The sequence below is a fragment of the Panthera pardus genome, unplaced genomic scaffold, assembly GCF_024362965.1.
Source record: "Panthera pardus isolate Hobbes unplaced genomic scaffold, ASM2436296v1 HiC_scaffold_15, whole genome shotgun sequence".
Taxonomy (NCBI): Eukaryota; Metazoa; Chordata; class Mammalia; order Carnivora; family Felidae; genus Panthera; species Panthera pardus.
The window spans coordinates 30,574,579-30,586,924 of NW_026526710.1; the positions used below are offsets into that span (position 1 = coordinate 30,574,579).

Below are 12,346 nucleotides of genomic sequence, written 5' to 3' on the forward strand. Positions count from 1 at the left end.
GTGACGTTTCCCTCTCACAGACCTTTCCTGAAGCCCTGAGACGCTACTAGGCCTTTAAAGTCTGGAATTAAACTTCTTTTGGGACTTGGTATCCAGTGATGTTTCGGGGAGTAGAGTTAAACTTTTATCTTTCTGATTTACATGAAGGACAAATGGCTTGTGGGGAGCCCAGAGGCAATTACTTCAATATTTTACAACTGGTTTCTACTGGGCTGAGCGCAGATGAAAAACGTTATCTCATTTTAAGCAGAATGATGTGCCACAAAAGGAGAATCCACTCATCGAATTTCCTTGTTTGGATGACTTTTATTTTCCAAAGTATCTAAAAGCTCATCGTCAAAGGTTGCGAAGGTTGATGAACGTCCAAGACCGCAAGATAGTTTTCAGTTCACAGTGGGGCAATGGCAGCACAGTCTCTATTACAAATAAGGTGAAGGCTTGAACTTTACGATCGAGAGTGAGCGTCGGTTACCTAAGCGTACTTCCTACCTTAGCTGAGTCTGCAGTATTTTAAAAATCACATTTATTTATTTTAAACTAAGGCTTCTGTAAAATGCTCCCTTCCTCCCCAGCACTTGCTGGTGACAAGTTCCAAAACTGCGGTGTCAAATGATAGCATGCTGATGCTTAGTTTCTCTTTGTACCCAAGGGTAACCACTGCGAAAATTAACGAGTATCGTGATGGGAAGCCGAGATGGTAGTAAAAGTCCTAACATGCACATTTGAACTGTTCTGCTCATTTTTTCCTTCGGACTGAGTTAGCTTTACTTTCTGCTTGCTCTCTCGGCTCAAGCCCTGATCAGAGCTCATCACTCACACCAGAGAAACACGAATGGCCCGGGCCGGCGCGTGGTTCTTGGTACAATACATTCTGCACTCAGCCCAAGTAAACCGTGTAGAAAATGGCTTAAATGGTGCATAACACGTCCATGAACCGGACCTATAAATACTTAAAATAGTTGAGTGCTATTCTCGTACGACTGCAAAGACTTTAAGTTCAAATGCTCAGTTTAGTGTTCTCTAAATGACTACGTCCCAGGAGCCCCTTCTTCTCACTCTGAAAATCAGCTCTGTCTGCCGAGCGGAACTGGACTCTCTGTCTCCCCTACCAGGGTCGGCCGAGGCTTGGTTTGAATCCAGACAGTTCGAGTTTAGCATGCAGCTTCAGAATTCCAATACAGTCGTTCAAGAAGAACTTGTGGAAATCACTCATGTCTGGTTCACTAATAGGAACCACCGCCCCCCCCCCCCCCCCCCCCGCAGTTTATCACCACATGTCAGGATTCACATTAGGGGGAAAAGAATGATTCTGAAGAGGGAATAGTCCCTTGTCCTGTAACAGTCTTTCACTGAATCTTGAATTAGTGAAATTTAAGCCATGGCATTGTGAGTTAGAAGATCAGGATCCCTGGTGCTATTTTGAGTTGGGTCTTTGAAGTGCCCTGAACTGTGGTGTCTGCTTGTCTTTAAAAAGTAGCTGCATTCTCTCTTTGGGAGGGGATCACTGTGGAAGACTTCTGAAATATTTAAGCTTCTTAAGCAAAAAGGACTAGATAAGGACAAGGATGATCGTTATTATTTCATCCACTAGCTCTCAGGCGAGAACCCTAACAATATAGTGTAGGGCCTCACACACAATTAAAAGCATTACAGAATCGAAATGAGTGTCCATGGAATTTATGGCTGATTGATGACAATAAAATGGATTTTAGGAAGGAAAATTCTTGTCCAGTTTGGATGCCAAAATACTTCTGACCTCTTTTTTTTCTTTTTTAAGCTGGTCTCTACCAGAGAGAAAATTAATTCCGTTTCAGAACAAGTTTATTCTTAAAACACGAGAAGTCCACAGGTCCCATAATACCCTCTGTCACGGTGGTTAAGTGGGAGACTGGTGTCGCTGTACCCGAACAGGATAAATTCAGCTCCTAAAGGGACACTGTGCCAATGCTCGCCTGACAAGTCCCTTTAAGGGAATGTTTCTGACCCCATTACTAGTACCCAGTCGTTACTGTCCTGTTCTTTCTCTTTTGGTGTGTGAGGAAAACAGCCACGGGAAAGCCCCATGTATCATTCTGAGCCTCTCTTCTGTTCGAGTCCCGGTTTTGTTTCTTTTTAATCTCTTTACCCAAGTGTTGACAAAAGTCATTTTTGTCCCTTAAAATCACCGTCACCCTACCATGACGATCTCTACCTGTAGGCTCCAGGTGAGCCTTGCCAGGAAGTACACGGATCCTCCCGGGGCTAAGAGCTGGGCTCGTGCTGCTGTGCTGTGCTCCCTGCTTTGCTGCCTCCACTTGGTTGCAGGTATTACGATATCCCCACCCCCGGCAGCTCTGACTCCACCCATTACCTGTATCTCTCTCTACTTGGAATTTCCATCCTCGGGGAACAGCGAATTTCTGACCCTGTCTTTCCCTGTCACTTCCACCATCTATGATCTCTATCTGGTTTTTCAGTTTCCGACAACTTTTGGCCCTGTCCCTAATTCCGTCTGCTTTTGACGTTTGTGTTTCAGCTCCCGCTCCCAACCTTCACCTGGCGTTTGCGAGCTGGCACGGGGGCCTGTGCTTCGCAGTGTGCAAGCAGAACGAACAGAAATTTGACCCTGGGCTTGAGTCTCACCTGGGCAGGATCCACATCATTTAGCATAACCACAGACGTGCAGTGATAATCCAGGACCAGTCTCCAGAAGTCTTTCACCGTGTTTGGCAAAGGATGCTGGGTGACTATAAAAGCTGAAGGCTGTTTATAGCTCTGCAAACGCAAACAAGAAAGATCCAGATATACCCAGGAAAGTGTGAAGGGAGGAAGCTTCCGTTATCTTGTGCACGTGGACACTTGTGACACAGGACACCGGACACATGTAACAGCTGCTGAAGCCTAGCATCACTGTCAACACCAAAACAGACTAAATATAAACTTATCTGCGGAACGATAATGACAACATATTCTCACTTTGATACCCAGAAAACATAATATCTCTTATAATTTTTTTGCTATATCTGCTAGAAAGGCAATATCGGCCCTATCCGTGGTTATTTTAATGCAGAATGTTTAACTTTACAAAATATGCACAATTAAAATACTTCTACTTTTCCTAAAATCTGTTCGAGTGTCATTTATACGTGTGACGGTGTTACTTATTCCTGCCGCAGAAGGGTCCACATGGCTTTTACAGCTCTGGAGAGCTTCAAGTGAGTTTAAGTACCTTTTTACTGCTATCGCACCCGTGGAATTAGAGTTTCCATATTAGCCCCGCAAATATCCATTTACTTTTCCCATCAATTGAATCGCAAATGTTCATTCAGTTAGAAGTAAACAGACTGACAGGAAGTAATGAGTTGTGTGCTATCTATCCCGACAGACCATTTTTTCCCCATGTTAATTACTGCCTAAATTAGGAGGAAAGGGAATGAAAATAATGCTGCAAACCGTATTATCCCACTTCACTGCCTTAGAGACTTAATAGCTGTCTCTTGCTCTCCGGCCAGCGGGTTAAAAATTTAAGTGCTCAGAGAGTACCTGGGGCGTGTTTCATTTGTCAGTACTTCCCGGCTGGTGGTCTCCGAGAGACCGAGAACGTCGCCCCCGACGCAGAAACATACGTGGAATCTGAAATGTGCTGTCGGGAAAACAGCGTGTGTCTTACAAGCAAGCAAACGAGGGCCAACGAGTCGAAGGAGAAGACCCAGGCCCCGCTCGGCCATGCTCCCCTTGGGGAACGGCTTCCCGTTTCCTTCGGGGCAGGGCAGGCAGGCTTACGTCCATGAGGGCCGCGTTGATGTAGTTGCTACTCTCCCCGTCGATGGTGATGAGGAACGGCAGGCAGCGGTCCGGGGGCAGGATGTCCATGCAGCGGTTCTTCTCATGGTTCCGGGGCAGAAGCGCGATGCTGCAGTCTTCCACCCGCAGTGTGGGCGTCACCATGTTCAGGGTCTACACGACAGCACACAGGCACATGGGGAAGCGAACGCTGGACAGCACACCGTCTCACCTTCAGACTTCAAGTTTCCTGCAGCTGACTACCACACAGACGCTCCCTGCCCCCTATTCAGACAGTTCGATGTTTACTTCTCTTCTCTCCCCTTGGATCTGGTCCACAGACAGCACCCATCAGATATAAGGGCCACCGTGGATCTGCTGGAGTACGTGCCGTCTGGTCTGACTAGGGTCGGACATCTGGGTGCTTGGGAGTAAGAGGTTGGATACGGTTTGACTTAGAGTCAGGTACACTTAGACTGGACGTGGATATGAGGACGGCCACAAAGAACTCTTGCCCGGCAAGTGCCGCGAGCGCATCTTGCCTGGTTTGGCTGCACCCACGTTACCCTGTAGGACCGCCTGGCAAAGGGGAGAGATCGCTAGACCAGGGGTTCTCAACCGGCTCACTTTGCTCCCAGGGGCCACTGGCAATGTCTGCACACGTTTCTGGTTGTCACGACTGGTGTGGTGGAGGTCTCCTGGCATCCAGTGGGTAGAAGCCACGGGTTCTGCTAAACATCCTATAGGACAGCACCCGCAACAAGGAATTACCCGGCCCCAAATGTCCATAATGCTGAGGGTGGGAAGCTCTGTGTTGGCTCAAGGGTCCCAGACTTGACTTTGAGATACTTCTGAAGGAGCAAAGTCATAGGCATCTGCCCTTCCCTTTCGCATGACTTACCCGGAACTCCTCTTTAATCTGGCTGGAGTTAGTCTGTGGATCCAATTTGTTCATGTCATAATACAGAGACCTAACTTGGGAAGCAGGGACGGAGGTGTCTCCACAAAGACAGGCTTCCAGGATGGCATCATGGATAAACACATACTGCTCCTGGAGAAGCAGAGGGGACTAGTTAGGAATGGAGAAACCAAGGTAGGTCAGGAGAACTAGAGAGGAAGGGAGGATAGCCCCTCACGGACAAGATAATGTGACAGCGGTCCATCATGGACAATGCATTCCTGGCACAGGGACACCAGGTGTAAGGACCTGACTGCTCTGTGACCGGGGCGGGGGTGGGGGGGTCCCGGGACCAGCAGTGCTGATGCCCACGTGGGATGGCCAACATGTTACTGACTGGCCATGTGTGGAGCGTCACAGGAAGAAGAGACACAAGGGCTCAACACAGAAGCATGAAACAGACTAATCAGAGCCGCTCAGACACTGATAAATACCGGAGTAAACACGATCATGCCAGAGTAGCTGTGGCTTAACTACCTCCATAATTCTGATTCCATGAGTTTAGAACTCAGTATTTCAGGTGAGCAAATGAGCAGAATCTTACCTGTATATAATGAAAGGAGGAATTTGCTAACCAAATCAACAGTGCAAAGAAGGTCCAGGACGACTTGGTAGCACTATTGAAAAATAAATAGTTCTGAGCACTTAAAACTACTTGTTTTGAAACATTAATGTGATAATGACAAAAGTCTTTGTGTGTCCCGAGAAGAGTTTTTGATGTATGTACAAGTCCACAGCTTACAAACTCTAATTCTGAATGGGCACTGACTTTCCCTATAATAAATCAGCAAAGTTTTACAATATTTATTATTCATCTTTAATTACGTGAGATGTGAAAAGAGTTTCATTATTTTTTACTTTAATTTCTATCAATAACTAGGACTCTTTTTTATGTTTATTTCTGAGAGAGAGAGAGAGGAGAGGGAGAGAGAGAGAGAGAGAGAGAGAGCAAGCACACAAGCTGGGAAGGGGCAGAGAGAGAGGGAGACACAGAATCTGAAGCAGGCTCCAGACTCTGATCTATCAGTACAGAGCCCAATGTGGGGCTCGAACCCATGAACCATGAGATCATGACCCGAGCTGAAGTCTGACATTCAACTGACTGAGCCACCTAGGCGCCCCAATAACTAGGACTCTTAATTCTCAAAAACAACACCTCAGAAACGGATCAAGAGAGACAGGGGATGTGGCAACATGTAATCAGTTGTAAAATCCATTAAAAAATACATTATTATCTCTAAAGCTAGGAATCCCTCTACTAAAGAAAAAAAAGACCATGAAAGCATTTAGAGTTTTTGCTATTTTTATTTAGGCTATTTGAAAAAGGAATTAGGTTTTTGTAAACTTTAAACGGGTGGCTTTTGTAAACTTTAATGCAATATCTAAATGGAAGGGAATCTTATTTATTCTTCATTCTGCTGGTCTGTGGGTGTAATGCCTACTTAAAACAAGCAAATATCAACTAAGACTATGAATTCTTTTTCTCAAACACTTAAATTCCTGACACACCTTGAATTCTAATTTATTGAAGTCCCAGTCAGTATAGAGTATTTCTACAAAACACGCAAACTCCCATGATGCCAAGCCACTGGGCAGAATTTTTAGGGACAGTAGGAGAGGAATGAAATGTACAGAGATTACCCTTAAGCCATTTGGCAAATGCCTGGCTATTCTCAGGAGTGGTCTTGCTCTGGTTACCAGCTAGTTTAAAAGACATAATAAAAAGAAATAGTACTGAATCCCTGAAGCTTAATGTAGAGACTCTACTGGGGCCCTTGCTACAGAAGCAGGGGCTAATTTAGGCTTCTGGCTGCAGATTCTGTTCCCCGGGAGAAGCCCTGGCCTTTTTTGTTTATGAAAGGAGGAGAAAAGGAAGGAAGGGAGGGAGGAAAGAGAGTGCCAGGTGTATGACTTTTTCTTACGGGGACTTTTGGAGACAGAATTGCGGGAGTTTCTTCCCCCCTCGGCTCTGGGAGGTGGGGTGCAGGAGGCACGGGGGACCAGACCCCGAGGATGCGCGGGGCGCAGCCGTACCTCCGTCTGTACCATGTTCACTCTCCGTGACCGCAGCTCCCGGACGCAGTTATAGATGTCTACCACGCCTTCCCTTTCCGCCATGTCCAACATGATATCGATGACGATGAAGCAGCCGGTCCTCCCCGCACCAGCACTGAGTGAAAAGAGGGCTCTGTCAGCTGAGCAAAAGGGATCCCTGTGCTTCTCCTTCTTTTACATCTTTACTATGGTGGAAGTCACATAACATGAAATGAACCACGGGAAGGAGTACAGTTCCGTGGCATTTAGCACCCTCACAACGTATCACCTCTATTCAGTTCCGACCATCGCTTCTCGGCCTTTTGGCTAAGATCAAGTGTAGTTCCGACCACCACCTCTATCGAGTTCCAAAAACGTTGTCATCACCCCAAAGGAGACCCCACGGGCTGCCCACTGTGCCCCCCCGGAGAGGCTCCGGGCGCTCGGCTTACCTGCAGTGCACCACCAACGGGCCTGCGTTGGGCGGGCTCTTGGATTTGACCTGCCGGACGAACCCCAGAAGCCCTGTGGCATGATAGGGGACCCCGTGATCCGGCCAGCCAGTGAAGTGAAACTGTCTGATCTCTCGGATTTCATGAACACCTCTCTGCCGTCAGTCGGTCAGCACAGCAAGGAAGAGAACAAAGGAAGATAAATGGTGAGCGACTGGGAGCGTCCGGTACCCTTGACCAGTCAGTGGGCCTAGGGCCAGGAAGCTGTGCCTTGTGGGGAAGAAGGTCATTCTTAGCTGTAACACACACCTGGAAAGCCTTATTGTAAGCAGGGGGATGCTCGCGGGGGTGAAAGGGAGGTGATGTTTGGGGAAGGCGCTAATTTACAGGTGCAACCACAGCAGATGGATGCATCTCTGGTTCCCTGAAATTCCTTTCTACAAAGTAGGCTCTGTTCACAGTTTGTGTCACTACGGTGTGAAGTGCAAGTCCACAGGGATAGAGAGGCACAGAGCAGGGACCTGAAGGACATCAAAGGTACTTGGGTGCTCAAGACCAGCTCCTGAATGCAGGAGGTTTGTTTAGCTCTTCCGTGTGCTGGTATGTCTTTGTACCGGGTGCCCGCCGCTGTGGCCGCACAGAGAACGTCACTGGAAGAATGAGCGAGGACCACTTTCCAACTGGATAGGCCAGAGAACTCATTCCCATTTGCACCTCAAGTCTGTGAGGTTTCTAACTGGGGCAAACATTTAATCCCCGCATCCAATCACCAACAATCTGAGTGAATGAAATGCTTCAGGCATGACTCAAGATGCTGGGGTCACAGAGATATGAAGACAGCGCCTCCTGCCTTCGAGTGGCCATGACAGTTGGCTTGTGGGAAACAGGGAGGGTGGCAAACGTACACCCTGGAAATCAAGAGGCATTCTGGCTGCAATTCTATGTTAGATCAGTAAACTGAAAAAGGTGGGTTGACTCCAAGTGAACTGAAGGGAGACAGAAAGAAAAAGACTGTAAGAGTCTTTTTTTTTTTTAAATTTACTCTTGTTTTGAAAATAATAAAGTTGATTTAGATGCATCAATTTTTTTCTAACTATGAACCTACGTATTAAGGTTCTGTTGTAAAACAAAAATCTGTTTTTTGTGTTTTTTTTAATGTTTATTTATTTTTGAGAGAGACAGAGACAGAATGCGAGTGGGTTAGGGGCAGAGAGAGAGGGAGACACAGAATCAGAAGCAGCTCCAGGCTCTGAGCTGTCAGGACAGAACCCGACGCGGGGCTCGAACTCACGAGCCGTGAGATCATGACCTGAGCAGAAGTCGGACGCTCAACCGACTGAGCCACTCAGGCGCCCCAACAAAAATCTGTTTTGAAAACAAAAATTGCTTCCAGAATCAAGGCTGGATTGTAAATCTGGGATCAAATAAGAGACGAGGTCTCTTGATGACCTCGTCTCTTAGTTGATGACCACTTACTGAATACCATCTCCGTGTTGGGCCCTGAGTTTCGTTTTCTTGTACCTTAACGTTAAATACCCACTAACCTTGTCACATTCACCATCGGTCATTGTTCACACATACTTAGCAAGCAGAGAAGAAATTCAGAATTTCTAATGTGTTCGGAAAGACTAGAAGAGGCAAGCAATTACAGGTTTTAAAAGAAGACTTGTATGCTGTCAAGGTGTTCCCATGTCTCAGTTTAACAACCCACAAATGCTGAAGCTTTACTTCTCTTTGAAAATTATGCTATTCTTTAATGGAGTTTAAGCATTAAGGAATTAATTACACCATCAGGGATTCAGAAACGAAAATCAACAATGTCATCTACTGAATATGCCCTGTGGCTTGGAGCGCCTGGGTGGCTCAGTCGGTTGAGCATCCGACTTCGGCTCAGGTCATGATCTCGCGGTCTGTGAGTTCGAGCCTCGCGTCGGGCTCTGTGCTGTCAGAGCCTGGATCCTGCTGCAGATTCTGTGTCTCCCTCGCTCTGCCCCTTCCCCGCTCATGTTCTGTCTCTGTCTCTCAAAAATGAATAAACGTTAAAAAAAAAAAAATCTAAATATGCCCTGTGGCTCCAGAGTAGTATCACTCGGTGGTTGGGAGCCTACATGTCTTATTACTGAAACCATGTAATCTGCACCAGTCCCCAAATCTCTACCAGAAGACAAATCGTTGAGCCTATATCACCCACCAAACTCCTTAGAAAGCCCCCTTGGGCTTTACATGTGACGACTGGGGCAGGGGTGGTCCCATGAAATGGGAAAGCCTATAATATACATGTATTTATTCCAAAGAGGACAAGAGGGCCTTTATTTCTCCCATACACAGTTTATTTTTAGTTTTTGAGATCTTCTCTTCCTAACTTTGCTAAATTTCAGCTCCAGCATCCGCCAAGTCTGGAACCCCAGCCATCAGGAGATGGGCCCCCCACTGATCTATGACTCATTTTCTGAGCCAGGCAAATGCTAGTTTCTTGGATACAGAAAACATTTTCCTTAAATAAACCTCTACCCTCTAATATGTTTACTATTGACAAGATTAGCAAAGGTGATTGCTTCTGAGCCAGCTCTCATTCTTGTTGATCGACGTGGCAATTTCTCCATTTGCTGTTTTGTAATATATTTGGGGGGGAAAAATTACCAAATGTGATCACTGATGGCAGCCTCAATATCCCAACTTGGTATCAGTTATATTTTTTGTTTACTTTTCGTTATAACAAGGATTAATGTTACGTAAAATATAAATGATATTTACTTCCTTTTCCACGTAAATACAATAGGAAGGAAGAACCCAAGACGTAATAGTGCCTAGCCCAAAGGGGGTGCTTAAGAAATATTTGTGGAATGAATGAATCACCAACTACATGTTCTGAGTGTAGCAGGTCAAACAGCAGGGCGGTATTCCTACTGCCTTCTCTGAGTTCCAGGCATCTCCCGGGTAGGGAGACTTTGGTGGCCATTGTCAACTTCCTTTCTGCCAGGATGGTCAGGGCAGGGCATAGATTCACCCGGCAGCCTAGATCCACGGCAGCCTAGATCCACGAGACTTTTGAGCTGTCTTCCTCCTGACAGAATGGCAACTTTGTTATTTAAAATCTATTTAGCTTTGAGTCATCAGCTGCAGGAGAAAGGAAAGATGACAATCCCATGCATAACGAGAACTCCTCAGTTTCAAATTGCAATTGTCTGCTAGTTTTGCAGAGTAGAGCCCAGATCCATTTTTCACCTTGGGTCCCTTGATGCAAAATACTCTCAAAATAGAATCAGAACTGCAGGCCTCTCAAAGTACATGCTTGACTGTTTTTTTTTTTTTTTTTTCCTTCTTCTTCTTCTCTTCTAATGAGAAAGTTTAAAATCTACAAGAAATGATCCACAGAAGTACTAATGATTTGTTTTCCTTAACGATTTCAATTGCCCAGTTAGAAAATCACTAACATGTCATTTTGATTTCTCCCAAATCCTTAATAAGCTCCTCATCCTTCCCTTCCTTCCACTGATTCTCCGCTGGTTGTCTGATGACGAAAATAACTGGGTATTTCAGAAACATTTCTGTGCAGCTGGGAATGTAGGGGAGTACAATAAGAGGTTAAAAAAAGAGCAAAGAAACAAACAAACCCTTCCTTTAGCAACAGAGATGCATTTTCAGCTTATTAGAGAGCCCACTATTGTTCAAAGAGCTCCATGTTTAAGTGATGGCTTTGGATGATTTTTTTTTTTAAAGAAAAAAATATCGAGGGTCTTTTATCACTATCTGTTTTAATGCAGTTATTCATGAGTGCTCTTGCCAAGAGCCATACAAAAATCCTCCATGTTTTTTTTTCCGATCCTGCCTAAGAAGGAAAAAAAAAAAAAAAAAAAAACCCCGACATCAAAGCGTGAGGTTCAGAACTTGAAGAACTGAGTCAACCAGAACTCCACATTCTTTGAAGTCTCCAAGCCTCCTGCCTGCTTATTAAAAAAGACAGGCTAAGGAAAAGAAAATGCTAAATAGTGTGAGAAACAGATTAAAATAAACTAAAGTCTTTTCAGCCTTGTGATTCTATGACAAATACGGATTTGAAAACCGGGATGGGTAGTTCAAAACATCAGGGTAAATTAGCCGAAAAGCAGATGTGGCAATTTCCTTGATTTTCCAAAAAGGGTCTCGTTAATCTACAAAATTGCACTTAGATGCGACGAAAATTAGAGTAAGGAGGAAGGCCAAGGGCCAACTGCCCAGCGGTGTACTTTTAGCCCAGGTCCTCCAAGGCCACCTGCTGTTATTAAATCAGAACAAACTTTCACTGAACAAATCCGCGACAAAACTGTTACTTCCGGCGCAGGGCTCCGTTACGGACAATCAGCTCTTGATGGAGAAGTCTGCGGACCTCCGAGACAAAACTGTGTGTCCCCTTCACCAAAGGCAAGATGAGGACTGGAAGGCAGAATGTTTCTCAGCCACATCACCTCCACTCTCCCCCCAGCCTACCTGTGCCACTTCTGTGGATGGACTGCAGTTTGCTTCACTTCCGGCCCCTCCCTATGTCAGCAGAAAGAGGGGGAATAAGGAAATTCCCTGTTATGCCCTACAGTGCTTCCCAGAGAAGAGGCCCCATCCATGCACATGGGATGAGGCAGAGTAGAGCCATAGCACAGCATTCACGACCCAACACCAGCAAGTACAGAGGCTAAAACCAGTATGACAGTGAGGATGAATGAAGGGGCTGGTTCATGCAACACGTCCCACGTCTACTTCTGTTTCCAGGTAGGTCACTTCCGCTTGGAAGATCCAACAGTCCACAACGGAACTGTAGGCTTGAAAAGCCTCAAGGAAGCAGGGGGGCGGGGCAGCAGGGACGGGGTGGTTCCAGGAGGGGTTAGGACCTGTGTCTCAGCACTGATACTAACTCACTACTGGGAAACCCATATGGACGTACGACATGAAGGACATTTATCAAACTGTGAACAAGGAAAGAGCGATGGGCCGAACAATATCAACCAGGTTAAATGGAAGAGGGAGATAGACAGATCGGCGTTATCTTTTGATTTGGTAGCAAAACATAGATTCTTATGAAATGGGCATGATTCGCTTCAAAGATGGAACTGAGCTATTATAGAATCCAAAGGCAAGATGCAATCTTGAGAAATCACTAGATAGAGCC

The 12,346-nt window shown here is 45.8% G+C and overlaps 1 protein-coding gene across 6 annotated transcripts in view; it reads right to left on the reverse strand.

Moving 5' to 3' along the window:
* PTPRM (protein tyrosine phosphatase receptor type M) overlaps positions 1–12,346 on the reverse strand; it is a 791,703-nt gene that overhangs the window by 19,401 nt on the left and 759,956 nt on the right. For 4 of the 6 annotated variants that reach the window (XM_053902396.1, XM_019418441.2, XM_019418439.2 and 1 more), the window contains 6 exons: positions 11,674–11,724; positions 7,207–7,361; positions 6,755–6,890; positions 4,664–4,813; positions 3,763–3,936; positions 2,623–2,754 (listed from right to left, as the gene is read on the reverse strand). In XM_053902396.1, the coding sequence (XP_053758371.1) occupies positions 2,623–2,754; positions 3,763–3,936; positions 4,664–4,813; positions 6,755–6,890; positions 7,207–7,361; positions 11,674–11,724 (798 nt within the window). The remainder of the gene's footprint in view (positions 1–2,622; positions 2,755–3,762; positions 3,937–4,663; positions 4,814–6,754; positions 6,891–7,206; positions 7,362–11,673; positions 11,725–12,346) is intronic. The other 2 variants (XM_019418445.2, XM_053902395.1) reach the window with 1 other exon arrangement.